We start from the raw sequence: 20,553 nt of genomic DNA, 5'->3' as shown, positions 1-20,553 counted from the left end.
AAAAGTCAAGTGTAAGCGGCTCGGTGGGCTGTGCTCCCACAGGGCGGGATGCCCCTGACCCTTCTCTTGTCTGTCAGTATCACAGATAAACTCTAATTGTCTGCAACAACTGTTCGCTGGCATAATGTCGGATGTTTGGCTATATTCTAGCAGGCTTCAGACGCCACACAGACGTTTTATCATGCAGATAAAGGGCAGGAGGGATGGAAGTGAAAAGATGGGTCTGAAAGGGATGACCAAATGGCTGGCAGAAGTGTGGGAGGGGTGAATCCATTGAGTTTTGCATCTCCAGAATGGGTTTTTAATGCTCCTCGCTACAGAACCCAGACACTGGCTAATAGGGCCACGTTTTCCAGGGGAGAAAAAAAAAACAAAACCAGAAACAAAACATGAGGCACCCATGAAAGGGCGACAGTACCCTGATTAATATTGGAGTAAATTAAAGCAGATTTATCTCTACCATTTCAAGACCTACTTTCTTCTTTTTTTCTCATGCAACCATTTTTTCCCCTTATTTAGCCTTTCCCCCCTGCCTTTTAACACTCTCCCTGACGCTCTTTGTGATTGCAAGTCATTTCCAATTCGTTTCGGTATTGATCTTCCAGTAGGAATCAGTTTTGTAATTAGCTGCAAATTAGGCCTTCTTCTGGAGGTGAGGCCTGTCCTACTGATTTATCACCTGCGTAATTTGCCCCGATTGGTGAGAAATTAAAATGAACTCAATTAGGGGACTGCTTTTTATTTTATGGGTCTGACTCGTAGTTTGTGGGGAGAAATTAATAGTCTCTTGTTATTTAATAGTATAATGAAAGAACTGTAAATAAAGGTTATCCATGGTAATAAGCCAAGAGCCTTTAATAAAATTTGTTTTTTGACTGTAATTTAATAGTGCACACTGGCAGTTTTCCCATGTCTATCCATTTTCTCTACATAAAAAGCATTGTAATAATATGTTGATATGTAGTGCTGGATGCTGTTTGCAAAGTTCTGCCTCAAGTCGTTGTCTCTGCTAGGTATGGACCAATTACCTTTTTATAATGTACCAATGTTTTATTAAAATGTAGGCCATACTTGAAAACAAACATGTCATTTCTTTAACTTTAAACTTCTTTTTCTTACAACCTAATGGAACGTAGCATAATCCAGTGTTGCTGCACACTGCCCCATAGGCTGGCTGAACAAAGGCTGCAACACTTTGCTAACAAGAAATGCAAATATGATGCTGAAAGCAGAGGAGTGATGCTTTAATGTGAAGACATGTAACTAAAGGTACTGTCAGATCGTTTGGAGAATTATTCTCCAGTTTGTCTCAACCATGCTGATTGAGAGCTAAAGTTTAAAATTCCCTATCTGCCTGACTTTCAGGGAAATGGGATACACTTCAAATGCTCAGAATAAACAAAGTAGCTTATATTAATTATTTTTGGAAATTAATATTAACTGTCTATTGGGACCGAAACCCAACCTGATTAGAAAAAAAAACAAAACAAGAATGCAAAAAGCTGACAAAAACTTAACTAGAAAACAGTTAAACAGTTGCGACATAATAGCCTTATATTTCAGATTGGCTGTTTTGCTTCTTAGCTTTCGATATAGTTTCAAACCATCTCACCAACAAAAATCTCAGAAAATAAAAAATTCCTAAAGAAAAAAACAAAAACAAATAACAACAGAAAATGTAGAAAAATACATTGTTAAACCCTTTTGCCCTTTGCGACGGCCAGCTTAATATTCAATAAAAAAAGAAATACACATTGTTGTCTTAACTCGTAAGATTTTCAGATATGCTTTCCTTGTATTGAGTTTGTCAGCATTGTGCATATTTGCAATTATTCAGTATTGTCTTTTTTTAAATATATATATATATATATATATATATATATATATATATATATATATATATATATATATGCATACAGAGTTTTAAAGAGTTCCTTATTTGTTCAGGAACCTGGCTCATGAAGCTGAATCTCATTGTGATTAAAAAAATGACTTAGAACTGGGTGGGTAATAATTTTCTCCTCTTGGCTTACATTATTTCCTCTGAAGCTCCAAACTGAGGCAAGAAACAACCAGTTTACTTTGATTTAATTGTGTTATAAGCAGGATTACATTAGACTTCATTCATACATGAATGGGAATATATGACTGAATTTTATAGAATGTTTTTTTATTGATTTTAAAATAATTTTAACACATGTAATTGAATATGAATTTAAACAATTTATCCAGTTTACTGGATTTTGAATATCTTTTTTTTCCCTTGTAAATCAGCATTAAATGTATAAAACGGAACTTAAAGTAATCAGTGGAACTAGATATATTTGGGGTTTTATCTCTATACTAATATAACTGATCTATGCAATTTTATCAGTAGCAGCGATAGTTTAAATGTAAGTAATTTAATCATTTCATAAAGTTTTACTAAAGTTTAGGTTTTGAATTCTAAATAAAAGTGGTATTTTTATTTTAAGTCATTATTCCATGAGAATCTTCTGCTAGACCATTCTTAGCCTTCACAAATAAACACATAAGGCAGAACTGTAAACAACAAAGGTAAAAACAGCTATAAAAACTAAAGAAAATCTAGATATTGATTCATTTCATGCTGCTTCACTGTTATTCTCAATTACAGCAGGTACAAGGAAAGTGTTTTTCATTACAAAATCAATAACATGTGGGAGTTTTCCTGCTGATCCCTCTAGTATTATACAAGCTCAGACTGTGTTCTGTGTTTAGCCATTTCTAGCTGGTTTTTAAATTAGCTGTTTACTTCACAGTATATTTGCATTATATTTTGTGTGTTTATGTGAAAAAGTGGAGACTAACCTGTTCCGGTTTGACATGATCCGATGGGGGGAAGACATCCGGGTACGAGGGGCGCTCAAAGACCCGGTCCAGGGCTTCCAGCTGCTGCTGAGTGAAGGCGTCTGCCCTTAGGTGCTTCCGTAAACTCTCCACGCTACCCTGAGAATCACTGTTTGGGCCAGAACCATCTGAACCATCTACAAGAAGAGAGAGCAACAATCGAGACACTGACCCCGGGAAGCTGGCCTTCACTTCAAGCTGTGCACTTTATATTCTCCTCATGTAGCCCTCTAAAGGGGCTCTCACCTAAAAATAAGGTGGGTGGTGATTGTTTTCACCTAAACGGTTGCTGTTAACCAGTTGCTACATCACATGTAGTTTTCCCTGCACAAAATTAACAGCACAGTCGTCTGAGGTGCTTGTGGTAATTGATAGATTGCAGTCACTTGTGCAGATATAATTGTTGAAGCAAGCGTGTGAAATGATTAAAGACCAGTGAGCCCATTAAAGTGATTTTTTTAACTTTCATTCCCGCCTGAAAACCTCATTCTTCCTTTCTCCTCTTGAAAAGGGCCCAATGTATGTTAAAATAAGGGGACTTTTTAAAGTACAATCCTCCTTTTCCATTTCAATTGTGCCTTTATTCTCTCTGAGCATGCAGTTCAATTTGGAAGCAGAGGCAGAGAACAAGAGGCTGAATAAAACTGCACAGTCTAGTTCAATCATCCCTACTCTCCAAACGTGGGAATTTTGTCCTGACTCCTGACCTGATTACCTTGCTGTTCAAGAGAGGATACCTTAGCTTTTATCGCTGTGTGCAAATCTTTTAAACGTTTTTACTGGCAGTCCTTTCACAAACCCCACCACCCCTATCACTGGCTGTAACGTAGTTCCCCCAGAATCCAAGAAAAGCTTCAGCTCCCTTACAAATCTGTCATTCTAAATTTGCTGCAGATTATGTTCTTCCCTCAGCGGGAGAGCAGTGATATATGATATGCAAGGCCCTGCTATTGATTGCCTGATCTGGTGGCAAGAGGGAGCCGAAATGAACTCGAAATGAACATCATGCCTCAACTCGTTGTGTGTATAATACTCTACTTAATCCCACGTTTTCCCCCGCCGTTGAATTCAATTGATCAATCATGTCTGGGCGATAGCACCATTTGGAAGGGTTAGTGCCTTTCCATTCAGCTCTCTGACCTTTTGTCAGGGTCAGAGGATGAACCTGGCTCTCCAAAGACGAGCTGGAGGAGCTATAAAATGGAGTGGGAGAAGGAGTGTGTGTCTGAGAGTCTGCAAAATGTGCATAACTAGATCTGTGCTGACAGCCGCAAAATTATGAAGCAATGATTTGTCTGGTAACCTTTTTGCTGCTAAAAATAATGATTCATCATTTGAATTTTTCAAACAATTTCATAGACCCTTTGATTTGAAGCTTTTCTTCTATATTATTTTCAGTTCCCTGTGTGTGTTATAGTCAATTCACTACAAATCAGTTATGAGTCTAAATAACACACATATAGGAAGGTCATTAATGAAAACCTTGTATTTGTGTACGGTTTAGCTCTCTTTCAACATGCTGATAATGTCCACATAGGAAGAGGGATGTTTTTACCTTTACTATTTTTCATATGGGTGTAATGGTAAAAAACAGGAGATTTCTCTTACAAAAACAAAGATCAGAAATCAGGAAATTGACAAAACCAGAATGGAGTGTATTATATGACGAAAATAGCAGGTACAGCCTGTGTAGGATGTTTGGCTTTATGAAAATGTAAAGCATACACTGATCATCAGAACATGATAAATACTGGGAGGAGGATAGGAAAATACAATTACTATCTGCAATGTGATTTATCAAACATGAAATGGACTGTGGATGCAGTTTTTGCATCTATTTCTGTTACATTTGAAATCAGACAGGTTTGCAAAAATATCTGCCATCACTGTGGAGACATAAATGCAATAATAGAATATGGAGAGAGAGCACATTCTGTGTGATGAAAACTTATTAAGACTGTCATCAAAACAAGGGGAAAAATAGCTTGCAAACGTAGTTAATTATTCATCTAACGAATTACAGTGGAATATCTATGAAGGAGTTCTTTTATTAAATATATCTGTGTTCATCAGTGGTAAAAATCATTCTTAAATTATATTTTCATATCAAACAAAAAGCTTCACTCTGCATTTTCAGATCTTATGGCCACTCTTCACACACCTATATTACTGGAAAAGCACAGTCTGTCATCTCGTTATCTAAGTTATGTATTAGGAGTTATCATTTTTTGGTCAGAGAAAGTAAAATAAAAACTTTGTCTTCTGTTTTATTTGATGCAGTTGATGAACTTCTTTGTTGTGGAAAGTCTCTGCTGGCAAAACCAATTACTTTTACCCTTTTTTCTGTAAACTAAAATCATGATACTTTCTTTAATAAAAGAAAAACATTACAAACGTAGGGGGTTTCTGGAGAGTTGTTTTAAACATTATTTTAAAAAGATTTAAACAATGAGCTTGATTGGTTTCAAACAGTAAGGGTGTTAATGCCTCAAAGTAACACAACTGCATTTTCTCCATGTAATAATAACTCATATGATCTGCAGGCAGTGCTGATGCAAATTGAGGCTACTTTTGGGAGGTACAAAAACACCACTCTGCTAACCTTCTTTCTTTTGACAGGCAATTTGTTAATACACCAAATCCTCAGTTACACAGGGTGGTCTGCAATGCTTTTACACCTGTCAGCAATTGCTCTTACAGTTTTAGAAAATTACCTGCAATACATCTACCAATTGGATGAGCATTTTTTAGTTTGCACAGGCAATTCAGTGCTCATTATTTTTTTGAATTGAAATTGATCAGACCCTTACTGTAGTATTTATATAATCTCAGAGATATAGATACTACATTAATTACTATGTTAATATAGGCAAAAATGTAACTAGCATGAATACTACAGGAATCAAACGTTGCCACTTCCACATTGGAGAATATTGTTACTGTTGTTGTTAAGAATATTAAGCTTTTTACTAAGGCAAATGTAAAACATGTTATGTGTACTGGGGAATAGTTGATTGTTTAGTACATAGTAGATTGATAGCAGATTAATTTCTACGACATCTTGCAAAAACTTTCGATATAATAACCAAGAGACCAAAAACTAGAATGTAACATTGTCACTCAAAATGGGATTGCAATAAAGACTAAATTCATATAATAAATGTCTAAATATGTGGAAAGGAACTTATACCATCAAGTGTATGTCGTTGTATGTGATGTGTTCTGGCTTGAGAGTATAATTAGCAAATCTTTCACCAGATAATGTTAGTTGTCACTTTTTTCCATACATGCTGTGACGTCAACTGCTCTGTTATTGCTCTTCCCTGTTTTTTCTAAGAGCATAAAACAATCAAATTTATAACATTTTAAAGGTTGACATTGATCTATTCTAAAACAGCTAATAAGATATGTATTTTGCTATGGTATTTATCTTAAAACTATTCAGTGTAACAAGTGCTGTCAAAGCCATTTCATAATTTAAGGTAAAAAATATATGGAAATTGTTTTTTTTTTTTTTTTAATATATGGAAAATTTAAGCCTTTACCTTGTTGTACCATTTAATTCTTTAATAACGTTTTTTTTTTTCGTAATATCTTACAATATGAGCTCCTGGAAGAAAAAATTGGTAAGGTAGAAATCATTTTCATTACTTCATGCAACAAACCCAACCTTTTTTAATAGTTAATATCTTTTTAACTCGTACTAATTTCTTTTAAAAAAATATGCACCAGCTCCTGCATAAGAAACAAACATCAACTCTGAAAGTTTGGCACAATCAAATGAATGTTTTTTTCTACACGGCCACATGAAGACCACTCACCTGTTACTACAGCTCTTTGTCACTATCAAGCTGAGTTGTTCTCTTTTCTATCAGAGTAAATAGAGTCATTAATTACACTCCATTAGCTAGCCTGAGCCACAGCACCTGATCAATACCCCCCTCCACAGCCATATCTGTCATTCACCACTTCCCACGCACAAGACGACCCATCCTGGGTCAAGCTGCACACTCTTATCCCCACTCAAACTGTGGACAGTAGAATCTGGCCTTTTCACTTTTAACAAACCTGCAGCCCTCTGACACTCCAGTAATGATAATATGTAAATATAAGCCTACACTCACTACTTTAATACAATTATAATATTGAGGCATGGCTTGTATGAGATTCTCACAATGTGACACACTGAAATAACATGATAGTTTCTAAATTTACATCCTGTTATTTACATCCTGGACTTGTTAAATGTTAAACAAAAGCACCAGGTAATGAGCAGGGAGAAAAGCAACAACAACACTTCTTTTAGATAAATACAATCAGTAAAAAAATCTCCCTTTTTCCAAGTTTTGATATATCTATACATTTTTTATTTATTATCATATTTTTTCTCTAAATCTTGGGATATTTGCAGCATACAAGCAGCCCATTCTTGCCAATAAAGACTCACACCTGCTATTGATACCCTCTATTGAAGAAGCCTTGTAAGCACATATACTCATGCATATAGACCACAGGTGCTTTGTTCCAGGTGTCCTCGGGTAAACACCAAATACTAAGCTGCAGCTACATATATGTACTACTCTGAACCACATTGTGTAGACATCATAGTTTTTGCCTAATATATGCACCGATTGACTAGGTGCCTATGGGATACTCACTGTCATTGGGGCAATTGTTTTATTTTTTGGTTAATTTTGTTTTCTTCCCTGTTTTTTCCCCTCTTGTTTCATGCAGGTGGGGGACAGACTTCTAGGAGTCGCTGTATATTTCCCATGTTGTTTGTTTTTCTTTTTCTTTCTTCCTTTTCTCTATATCTTTCTCTCTCCACTTAATTCATATCCCCTCTCCCTTTCTCAGCTCCCTTTCCGTCTCTGTGTCTGTTACATACAAATTAAGCTTCATATATCACAAAAAGAAAATAATCTCTGGAAGGAATGCAACGGTATAGCTGTCCTAAAAGTAGTAGGGACAGCCTCTCTGTAAGCTTCCAGAAGCTTGTATTTATCAATGTGGAGAGTATGTCATGGCCTTAATGTTCATAGGGTTGTGAAAGGAAACCAGCATACCAACAGGAAACCCACATGTGTGAGTAGAATGTGCAAACTCCTGATAGAAAGGCCCAGATTGGAACCCAGGACCTTCTTGATAAAGGTAACAGTGCTAACAACTACTCAACCTTCAACCCCTGAATAACAGGTTTGTCCTGACCATTCTTAAATCGCTCTGCTTGTTTCCGCATCAGACTTTGAATCCTAATCTATAAGTTTTGAATATATTATTAATGATGCTTGAAAACTAATTCTAAAATCTTAAATATTAACATTTTTAGCCTCCACAAACTGTCCATCAGGGAGGATTCCAGCTATAGGAACTCAAAACAAGCAATTGGACATACCCAAACGAGCCCATTACACCGCAGTGATAACAATCTTTGACCTCAGTGGCTTTGAATGTGTGAGGGACATGCCTGCCCATTCTCTCTGGTCATTCATTGATCATCCCAGGAAGTGATAATATTCATCTTGACATCAGTCTGCTTTCACACGGTGGTAACGAGGGAACAGCTTCCATCAGATCGGATAGCCAGCTCTAAAGCAGGCTCTACTCTGCGGGTTTGGCACCCAAAGGTCACAACTCACAGCAGGCAGCTTCAGCCAACACATCTCTTAGGACTGCTCCGACTCTGAGAGACTGCCCACAGAGAACAAAAAAACCCTTTAACATTTGCTTTAAACAAAGTTGGCTCCTTCCAAAAAAAAGGGAAGACGGAAGCCTGCTTGAATGAACTAAAATTGGCGCTCTTAAAGTGTTTGATATGTGGAAAAGTTTAGCAGTTACCTTAAGTTCAGAGAAAAAAACTTTACTTTCCAAATCTGTTTTCCTCCCATCCAATCTTCAGTTTTTTTAAATAACATGCCAACATATATTTGCTCTTGTAACCTTAACACACCGTCATACATTTCCACTATAACACACCTAAATAATTCTCCTGCCTGATTCAATTTCGGCCTAAATGGAATCAAATTAAAACTCATTTGCATCCATTTGGAGGAACTCAGCTGCATTTTGCTTTTCTAATTGAATGTTTTGATTATGTAAACACAAATTAAAATAATGTCTGTGGAATGTAAAATGTTTGTTCTGCATCTCCAAAGATCTATAAGCAGTTTCTAAAGACTGGAAACCAAATTGCTCAGTGGATTGATAGAAATATAATTAATTTGCAACAAAATAGCAAAAATGTGTAGGTTTATGCATGATGAACTTTGTCTGATCGATTACCTGCAAAATTGATTGTTCAATGCCCGATTTATCGTATTTGAGTTGTTTTGTTTAGGTGCAGATATTTTGCAGCTTTCTGACTTCCAATGTCTCCCACCAAAAATGGAAAAGCAGCTCTAACATCCATCATTTTTAGTCCACATGATGCTCAGAGATGAAAAATAATTAATTCAACAGTTACTGTAGCAGACAATCTCATACACTCTGATTGCCCCGGGCTATCTTTCTTGGCTCTTAAATTTTATGAAGATGGTCTTCATTATGAATTTTGATTGTGTTTCTCTTATAAATCAAAACGAAAAGCCTTGTAAAAAAAAAAAAAAAGGGAAAAAAAGCATTATGGCTATCCAACCCCAAACCCTGTTGATTAAACTGGGTTTAATAATCGTTACAATAAAACAAAAAAAATATATTTCTCTCTGGTTTTATCTGAATCAAATGTTTAATTTTTATGAAAACATCCTTAGGAGATTACTAAAATGATAAGAAATTAGCTAAAGAAAGAAACTATTGGTGTCTTTCTGTAGGTGATTGTTTCAACAGATATTGTATTAAAAAACTTCTTAGTTGCATTTATATATAAATGAACTTCAGGTTTGGCTCTTTTTGCGCTAATCTTATTTTGGATATCTTAAAGAGCCACATGTGACTTGGAGCTGCAGGTTTTTCTACCATTGTCCGAAGGAAAGGGTCCACTTTGTGTTTATTAATTGTTTTTTCATTAGAACCATTTTTTATGCAAATTTAGGACCTGGCATATATGTGCTGGCATATGGATAAATCCATAATGGTTCCACATACACATGTTGACTGAGTACCTTCATACCAGGGCCCTTTTCTGTCTGGTCTAGTCATTTAGTGGGACGGTGTTAGGGTGTCAAGTTCTCAAAACCTACCCTTTAAGTTTTCATGAATCCCTTTCCCAAATTATTTTAATCAAATGATAGCTAATTATGAGCCTCTGCAGAGTAAAATGACAACTGTTGAGGGAATCCAGTCAATAAAATGCAGGTGTTTGAGAGAAGAAAGGCATTCAAAAGTTGTAGGATGGTAGATCTCAAGGATTTTGGCCACCCTTCTCTGGTATTTGCAGTTGTAACAGAAGGAAAGAACTGGTTACCACAGTTGAAATTTGCCTAAAGATTATGCCCATATTTCCCAGTTGTTTAGGATTGAATTGTGTTCCTTATTTAAGGCTTTCGGTTTCTTCAGTCTCTGCTAAAATGAAGTCACTTTTTTCTGTTTTCTATTGAACCAAATTATGTTTTACAATCTCTTTAAAAAAACATAAAAAAAATGCTTAGACTGGACTGGTCCATCCATGACAAGATCCAAAACTGATTACAAACAAGCTGTGATTTATAAAACCATTACCAACAATAACTAAAACAATACAGAAGTGGGGGCAAGTGTGTTTAGATGTGCATTATTTATGCAAGAACCACCTGCGGCTTGATGTTTGTTGTGTGCTCAGGTGGTTTTATACTGTTGAAAACAAAAGTCATTGATTAAATTTGTTCCTAAATAGTGACAAATTGGAATTTCTTTTCTCAGTAAAGAAAATGTGGAGCACCAAATAGAGTCAGGAGCAGTGGGGGTGGTTAATAGCTACTTGGATGTTAATCTCAGAGGTAATAGTGTTTCTCAGCAGAATTGTGAATTCTAATATGTGTCAATTTGTAAAAGGTTGGGACAGCCATGTTCACCAAAGCCTGGTCACCGTCTCCAGGGGTCTTGCCCGTGCTCCCACTCCCTGTCCGTTTGCAACAATAGCTGCCACTGTAACACGGTGCTTTTAATTTGCAATAACATGTGACAATGGTAGATTAATGGCTCTTATGACACCTGTGTCCCTGAAGCTCTTCTTGCAGAGACCCAGTGTACATAACGTGTGTCACACTACATTATCTCTACATCCCTCCTGTAATGGGGTGGGGGAGCCTTTTTTAAGGACACTACTGACTTAGAAACTTAGGAGCTGCCTGCCTGCTTGGCAGAGAGCCACAGCCACAGCCTAAAACAAATATTCCAAGCTGCACAGACAATCCATTTCATTAGAGCTTGTGTTCCACTCCCCTCCCCATTCCCTCTGTACGTTTTCTTTTTTTTTTGTTCGGGTTTCCATTCTTTGATAATGACTGCTTGTGCCATAATAATCATGAGGCTTACCAACTTAAATTGGGCTCAGGGAAGCTACTGCACTGTGAGGAAATTTAATCCAAGCATTAACTCAGTATAGACTACAGCCTACTGAGCGAAGCAAAATATGTCTAAATAGCAAACAAGCCACCGTGGAAAACATGACAAAATCAACAAGCAAGCACAGCAGTAGAATGGCACTTTTTTTTCTCTTACCACTTAGTTTCAGGATTTCCCAAATGCAGCTGCTACTTGCAGGATATACACTCATAAACATAAAATAAAACCAACTTGCAATCTAATGAGGCTCATTTGCCAAATTGAAAGTACTTTTTGAAAGTTATTAAATATATTTTTGATTAAGTCAACATCTTAAATGTTTTCTTTTATGAGTCAGATGCAATATTCTAATTTAAGATGTCATATTTCCCTTGGCTGCAAATCGAAAAATCATCATAATTAAGAGAAATAAAGGCTTTACAATGACATCCTGTAAGTAATTAATCAGTATAAGAGGTTTTGTTGAGAAGATCTAATTTCAGAAATAAGATAATTTTGCTGTGCTTCTCAATAACCATGTGAAGCTGCACATTATTTGATATATGAAAGATAAAGCAAATGTACCAAAACAATATACCATACGGATTAAAGGAAATGTTTTCATCCTTTTCTTGAAATGTGAATATCAAAATTTGAATTTAGAAAGTCAAATATAGGAAGAAGGTCTATGAATATCAATAGAATGTATATATATATTTATTTAAGAGTTGAAGAAGAAAATAAGCTTACTAGTAGCCATCAAAAGTTTTTTCCTAATTAAACTTAAAAAAATATTTAAGTGAATAACTATTGTTTGATTTTATAAGAACCTAAAAAGGGTCAGTGCAAGTTGTTATGTTAAATGGATGCATTATATTGTAGATACACATTAAGCAAATGTAAAAAAAACAATAAAAGGAAAATACTGAATGTTAATTTAAAGAAATTACTCAAGAAATTATTTTTATCACAGTAGAAACCAAAAACACATTTTTTTTCTCCCTCTTTTTGTTGAGGTGCTCTTTGAGGGAGAGCAAGAGGATGACTGTGTCAACAGGGTAGCACATTCTGTAATATATTATTTTTACAAACTGTGGCCCAAGGCAAGACATAGGGTCTGCAACCGTGTGCGCATCTCAGTATGTTTGTGTGTATGATCTAAAGTTTATGTCCAGAAAAGATAAAGCATCTACAAACCTGTGATTCCAGGTAGATGCAGACCAGCTGCACATAGAAGTATAGTATATATATATATATATATATATATATATATATATATATATATATATATATATATATATATATATATATATATATATATATATACCACTCTCAGTGCTAGTCCTGCTCTGACACAAACACGGACCCTTGCACCCACCCACAGAACAGCTTTCTTCTATTTCACAGTAACGCTGGCCGAGCACCTAAATCATGGAGATGGCAACACATCAAGAGAGTCATTTGAGGCGGAATAGCTGTAGAAACATGGCGCTGTCAGCTGGAAGACCTCCACACAAAAGAGCCCTGCCTTTTTCCCCTCAAACATACCGCTTATTCCCCTTATGCCCTTTAATACCTCTTTGCCCTTCAGTAGCAATCTGCATAAAAATGCCCGCATTTCATCATTCAGTGACTAGACATTACACCCCAGCTAATACGAGAGGGTCCTCGAAACGACTGAAAATGAACCTCCTGAAAACACCAGACGTTTGCATTATGCCCCTGCGATTGCATCTCTTACAGGGAAAAGACTTGATTATGTCATTTGCCATGTCCACGTCATGCTGGTTTTTATATCTTTGCCAGGAAATCTACCTCTGACAGGTCATTAGTCATCCCTCCCCTCCCTGCACGCACATAAAACATCAATTCCACTCAATATCCCACAAACCTCTACTCCCCCCCAACAAACGGAGAACAAAGAAAGACGCTATGTAAACTGCCGTCGAGCTCTGATTAGCTCTCATTCCAGAGAACCACAGAAATAAGGCACTCATTCCCCACCCTGTTTGAGATAACTGCTCCGTACCCATGCATGCCTTCTAACTCGGCTGCATCTGTTTAGCTATTCTCATCAGCTTCTTATGTAGTGACATTAGGGAGGCCTATTGCTTACAGAACCAATAATCTATATTGCCTCAGGCCTCCTGATACCCACTAGCCCGGCAGAAGTGAAGCTACTTTTGGTTGTTGGGAGCTGGTGGTGGAGGGGTGTTGAGAAGCCAACCTAAGAGCTACAGCAGCTTTTTTGACTGACCTGGGTGGTTGGCTACATCATCTTGACATGTAATTATCTAAAGCCCTTTAATCACTTCCATAAAGATTAATTGCAGGAGACAACAGCGGAGGTCGTGTCTTCAAATCAAAAGACTCGTTGGCAGGTTGACACAGCGGTGTAACAGAGTCCATACTCAGGTGTTTTATAGGGGTCATCGACTGGAACTGAGGCAGGCTTTAATGCAAGCTCAGCAAATTGGACTTTCTTGGAAAGAGCAGTTCAAAATGCAAAACTTTCTTTTAGCTTTATAGATATTATCTATTAAGTAAATGTTAAAGATAAACTTCTTACCGTCATCTCTTTTCCTCTTCTCTCCATTGGATCGAGGAATACCCAAAATCCCATTAATGGAATAGGATCCCGCAGGGTCATTGGAGGCGCTACTTACAGGTGGGGAGGATGTGTTTGGTACTATGGAAAGAGGAAAAAGAGAGTCTATTGATTATCTGACTATTATGTGTTGAACATTTGAATGTTAACAGCTGTGGCAATTAAGATAAAGCCATCAGTAATTCATGTAAGTTATATCAGAATCAGAAATACTTTAATAATCCCAGAGGGAAATTACTTTTGGCTGAAAAGATTAGGATAAGGTTTATTCTTGTTTAATACTAACTTCCTTTATTCTTTATAGAGTTTTTAAAATTAGTAACTGACAATCTGACATTATACTGCCAAGTTAAATGTGGGTCCAGAAACGCCACACCAACACTAAGCATTTAAAACATCATAAAAGAAGACAACAAAACGGAGCTTTACATTTTAAATAGACTGTGTTCGTTAAAATATAACATTCTCAAAGTAAACATAACCAGTTCCTTTCTGCATGCAACTATTTGGAAAAGTTTTTTTTTTTTTTTGGTCTTTAAAATGTTATCAAAATGTCTACCTAATCTAATATTATGACATGGCTATAATCTTTCTTATTTACATGTACATTTTCATTAGTATGCAGTATCACCATTTTACTTAAGAATCAAAATCTATAGTTTTTTTAGGCTATTTTTGGTACAAATGCAGTGAAATGTAATTAAATTCTTCCCCTAACCTCACTCATTAAGTTGTTCAAGAGATGTTCCTACACCAAAGAAATGCAGAGATAATTAATAGATTATTTTATTTATGACATGCTACTTTTTTTTAGAGTTTGATTGATTATGATTCTTGTAAGCTTTCCAGTAGATCCTATCACAATCTACAAAACCTGGGAATTTGGTTTCATGTACTGTGTTTGTTAAAATGATTTTTTTTAGATACATAAAAGCCATGAATTTTGATTGTATTCGACTTAGGGTTAAAAAAATATTCCTGCTAAGATACATTTTTAGGCTTATTATTTTAAAGTTACTGTAAATTCTAAAAATTTAAACTTATTTTTTTCATCAGCGAATAAAATAATTTAAATTCAAAGTACATCATTAATGTTTTTTTCAATTAAGTTTATTTATATAGCGGCAATTCACAACACATGTCATCTCAAGGCCCTTTAGTGAAGATGATTCAACCAGATCATACAGTCAAATTAATTCAAAGTTTTCTATCTAAGGAAAACCGGTTGGTTCAATCGACTCATTGACTCAAAGGCAATCCCTCACACCAAGCATGCTTGCAGCGACAGTGGAGAGGAAAAACTCCCTTACTGGAAGAATTTGTGTCCATATACAGAACCTTCTGGTACACCCAACTTAGTGTACATTCAGCATCAAACACACTCATCTTTACAAAATGTTTAGATAGTTAAGTAGCTTAATATCCTGTTAAAAATAGCCAGAAATGTCTAGACACAAGAAAATTCTTATCAAAACATGTTCAGAATTGAAGTGTATTTGGGTTAATATTTCTGTATGATTGTTTATCTCTATGTTAACCTCCATGTATTACAGGAAATTTCTGTCTTATAGATGTGTAGCCATATTCAATTTAGATTGCTACACATCTTTCCAAAGGAAAGACAATTGTAGGATGTATTACAGCAGATTTATTTAAAGAAACCATCCAAGTCAAAGAGATAGAGTGCTTAAAAATCGTGAGACCTGCTATTTTTAAATTGGAACAAATTCTTGAACCTAAATGTCCATGAAGTTTTTAATAAGATATAATAATGTTAATGTCAGAGGCTACCTTGTACAATTTTTCGGGAGAATGCTGCACGTAGAATAAGAGGCCTTTCAATTTTTTAGGTGCTGTCACCAGTTCTGCATAAGGACATTATTATTATTTTTTTTCACAGATTGTACCAGAGCTTAGTGTTTCAAATGGAAATTGAATATGTAAGTTTATTGTTTGCAAATTATCTCCTTAAATAATATTTTACAATATCCATTAACAACCCACTCGGTTTTATCAGAAACTTTATATGATGGAAATTTGTTTACCTATTGTATGGCCTGGTGCTGAAAGTGATGAGCCATCAGGAGAGGGATGGAAAGGCTGCTGAACCTTTGTTCTGATGATCCTGGGGAACAAAAAAAATGTCGATGTCAGGAGTGATAACTCTTTTCTTCAATTAAATTTGCCTTAGTCTTAACAGAGATAGCCAAAAATACAAAAAAAAAACTTTCCAGAAAATGTTTAAATAAAGGAAACAAAAATAAAAATGTAAACAGATATAATACATAAAAAAATATATATAAATTTAGAGCAGTCATGTCATCAAATAAGAAAACAATACTAAGGCTGTTTTCTTATTCAATAGGGAAACCCTGGAAAGTAAGAGCATCTATTGCAAGTCACCTCTGGCCTGTTTGGAGTTTCACAGCCTTGGATGGATAGAAATATCGTTACACAATATTTTTAACTCAATAAACCACCTCTAGCATGCTGCCAAGAACAAAAGAGGTTTTCTTTTCGACTGTCACCATATGCATGGCCAATATACAGGCTGGAAAGTTAAAGCGTGAAGCATTAGACTGTAGACTGTAAACATGATCATGCTCAAGAGGACATCAAGATTGCTGCAAAACCAGGGACTCAATTCACTTGCTTTCCTTAGTTAGAGTTTTACCACCTGCCGTTGAATACAGCATTAGAATCTTTTTATATGATTGGAAGCAACTGACCATAACATTTTGTAAATGGAATGGATCTGTTCACTTTATAAAAAAGATATATTAGATTTTTTGAATTTCCACAATATTAATACGATGAAATATAAAGTTTTGAACTAATGATGATACAGCAGCTATTACTCCTAAAACTGTTTCTGAATTTTTAGATGTACTTATTTATTAACCTTTTTATTAACCTGTTTATTTATATTCTACTTTGTCACTATTCCGATATGTCATATTTGGTAGTTACTTTTTTCCACAGTTTTTATTTGATGATGATTGTATAAAAGAAGATATCAACAATTACATAATGCACAAATATCTAAAGTCTTAAGACTAAAGAATAAAGAATGAATGCGCCTTTAATCTGCTTCATAAAACAACACAGCTTTCACTGCATCTGAGTCTTTATGCAAGCTGAGGTAAATGCATCTTAACTAATGTTTGTTCTTTGTGTATCAACAGAAGACCTAAGCCATTTAGACCAAGACCTGTAGGATAAAAGCTAATTTGATCAGCAAAATGGGCTGGAACCATTTTTTAAGACGTTCTTCTATCACTACCACCACCTGAGTATCAAAACCACAACCAGAGAAACATATTCAGATATAGATATCAAAAACAACTCATAAACAAACATCGATCTGGGGAAAGGTTTCTGACTTAAGGAATGAGGTCCTGAAAAAAAGACTCTCTAGTGCACTTTTTGGTCTAGGTGATCTTGCAAACAAAGCATGAAATCACATCAATTCACCTCAATGATCAGCTTCACTGCTTCTACCTGGCCAGCACTAATCAGCACCCTCCACCTCCAACCCCCTCTTGATCCAGACTGACCCAAGTTTGGAGGGGGCTTCATAGTGATAAAACACAACACCTCCCCCAACCCAACCCCATGTGCCAATGCGGATGAAGTTGTATTGATTGAGGCCAGCGTGAGGAAAAAGTTGGGGATTAGTCACACAGGCAAACAGATGCAAATAGAAAGCTATAAATTATATGTGACAGGAAAGCAATAGTTTCTTATTGCCTTGCACAAGCTTACGCCAGCATTAGATTCCTTTAATCTGAATGGCACTCTGGGATAAAGGGAGCTGTCACAATAATTTGTAAACTTTAAAACTATTTATCATGGATGCCATGGGAGCCACTTACGGGAGGTCTGCTGAGAGACGATTTTTTTTTCTTTTTATTTTTTCGCACCTTTGTCCTCTTTATCCCTGAAGATGAACAGTATGACACGAGTCATTTTATATACTGATATCAATTCAGGAGCCAAGAGGTTTTTGAGAGATAAATTTGACAATAAAATATCTTTTTTATTATTCTACAAATAAAACAACCTCTTGGAACTAAATTTGTCTAAAACAAAACCTTCCCAGAAAGCAAACATTGATATTTATTTATTTTTTTTACTCCCTCTTTTTTCTCCATTAGAATTATTCGACCCCTTGACTCGTCTACGTGACATAAATCTAACAGATTTTATGCTTTATCCGTGTTCTTCACATTGAATAAGCAATTTAGCAGAATAAATTAATGACCTGCTTGTTGCTAAAAATCCCCTAGAGATATATTAAAATTGCTTTACATTTGAATCAATAATATCGAGCACCACTGAAGACCTTTTTCTTTTTGTTACTTTTTTTTTGTTTTATGTCCGATAGAAAGTGTTGATTTTGGTTTCTCTGTGTGGTTACAGTGCTATCTCTGTTGCATTTAATAATGCATGCAGGAGAAAGGTGTTTAAATCGAGCATCCTCTTTTGTTAACAGTTCTGAGGTCAGACTATCCACCACTGGAATCCACTGAAGCACCAAACCAGAAAAGGGTCTGGCTCTAGATTTTATTTTTTTTCCCGCTTGTTAATTTAGTTTCTTGTTTAAAACAGTCGGTCCGAAAACTCATATAATATATTTGGTTATTTTGTTTTAGAACTCTTAACTTGGAATTAAACAGTTGAAAATATACACACACACACACACACAAAAAAAATCTTCCTTCTTGTCCTGCACAGGAATTTTCCATATTTGCTATGGGTAGAACTGGATTGCAGAACAAGAGAGAACAACAGTTAAAATTTTTTGATGAAGAAAAAAAAGGGGAAATAATCAGCGTTTAACCTAGAAATCTACTGTGATATTATGTATGCGAAATGGCTTTTATTCTAGTAGTCACTGTCTCAGAGGTTACCACAGTCACGCAGAACAAATATATCTGTCAATTCAGCTCCAAATAAGATTTCTCTTATATGCAGTCAATGAAAAAGTTAGAGCATAATGTAAACATTTTGTCTAATGACAATGAAGTGCACATTTCCAAGTAGCCATAGAGCACTAAATTAAAGGATTATTTCCTAAACTTCTAAAAAAAACTTGCTCAAAATCTAACATAGACTTTGATCAACACAAAATATATTATCTAGAAAAAAAAAAAAAAAGAAATTTGTAAAATCTCTATTCAGTTTTTAACAACATGCAGAAAACAGCGTGTTTTAGTTGTTTTCTAACCATTAAAGCTGTAAAAAAAAAAACATTGAGAGAAATCCTAATACATAACAAATCACCATGGATTAGAGATTCTTTAAAGACAGTTAAGATTTTTGAAACCTGTTTATGAAATAACTGTTTATGAAATAAAAAATATCCCCCTGAAACATGTAAGGCAGGAGTTTCCTCTGGGCGGTTTTCAAAAGAAAAACTGTTGAACTGATATTAGGCTGATAGAATTAGAACTCTTTGTATTCAAATTTTAATTTTCCAACATAAAAAAGACATGCAATCGCTCCTCTAATTCCATTTCCCATTCCAAAATAAACCCATCTTTACCTGGGATTGAAAAAAAAGAACTTATAAGGCTTTCTTGATTATATTAACATAGTTTGAATTTATCACATACATGTGTCTGAGGCTCCTTAAATGGGGCTTTTTAAGTAGCCACGAAGCATGAAATGAATTTTCTTCTGTCTTTTTTTCCCCCTTTCTCTCTTTTTTTTCTCTATTTAAAAGATGTCTTGTGTGGAGCTGTCCAGGCCCTCCAATCAGCTCATTAAAATGTAATGCTGATGCTGCCTCTATATGGAACAGTGCCTCTTAACCAAAGTTCATCACCACAGATCTCTGGTGGTGGCGGTAGGGAGAAGAGATGGGATCTAAGGGAAAGGTCCTGGGTTTGGATATTTCCAAAACAAAAACATCCAGATTTTTATTTTTTTTACACAAAATCCGATTTTTGAATGCATCCAGAGCAAACTTTAATGCAGCACTATCATCAATTGCATTGGCATACCAGAATTATTATTATTATTTTTAAACATTTTGTTTTACATGATGTTTAAAAGGTTAAGCAACATGACCAGCAGTCACTCTCTGCCTCTCTCTCTCTCCTTCTGTGCAGCCCTGCTGCACATTAGATGCGCTAAGAAAATTGGCCTTCTTTATAGCGCCACGGGATTCTGGTCACCGCATATTGATCGGTTTTCATCTCGACAGATTCACTGAGTCCTGAATGTACAACTGCTGATTGTTGAAGAGAAGGGGGCTGGTTAAGTTTCAAAGATTGAATTGCACCTCTGAGGACGTAGCACTTTGCGGAGGTATCTGCGCAAAGTTGCTCCAAACATATTCCTGCGCTGTCAGCCGCAGACATATGGCTGATATAGAATATATATATAATTTATTTATTTATTATAATATATTATAATTAATCAAATATCAAAATTTATTAAATTTTGATTATTTTTGCATTTCTGAAGATATTAAAATAAAAGCAAAGTTTTATTTTATCTATCTACATTTTTATTCATTAATCAGTGAATACATAATTTCCTGATTAAAATGTTTTCATCCTACCAGTGAGTAATTCACTTAAAAATTAACCACTTAAATAGAGACAAAC

The 20,553-nt window shown here is 35.5% G+C and overlaps 1 protein-coding gene across 1 annotated transcript in view; it reads right to left on the bottom strand.

Annotated features, from left to right (window-relative positions):
• Positions 1 to 17,553, bottom strand: part of LOC107100895 (paired box protein Pax-2a-like) — a 39,873-nt gene extending 22,320 nt beyond the window's left edge. Inside the window, exons 1-4 of the mRNA XM_015399567.1 lie at positions 17,549 to 17,553; positions 15,982 to 16,106; positions 13,898 to 14,017; positions 2,830 to 3,005 (exon numbers count right to left, since the gene is read on the bottom strand). Coding sequence (XP_015255053.1) covers positions 2,830 to 3,005; positions 13,898 to 14,017; positions 15,982 to 16,106; positions 17,549 to 17,553 — 426 coding nt within the window. The remainder of the gene's footprint in view (positions 1 to 2,829; positions 3,006 to 13,897; positions 14,018 to 15,981; positions 16,107 to 17,548) is intronic.
• Between the last annotated feature and the right edge of the window lie 3,000 nt (positions 17,554 to 20,553).

Source organism: Cyprinodon variegatus, unplaced genomic scaffold (genome assembly GCF_000732505.1).
Source record: "Cyprinodon variegatus isolate N-32 unplaced genomic scaffold, C_variegatus-1.0 Scaffold1024, whole genome shotgun sequence".
Taxonomy (NCBI): Eukaryota; Metazoa; Chordata; class Actinopteri; order Cyprinodontiformes; family Cyprinodontidae; genus Cyprinodon; species Cyprinodon variegatus.
The sequence above is the reverse complement of the archived record's forward strand: the minus strand, read 5'-3'. Positions and strand labels throughout refer to the sequence as shown.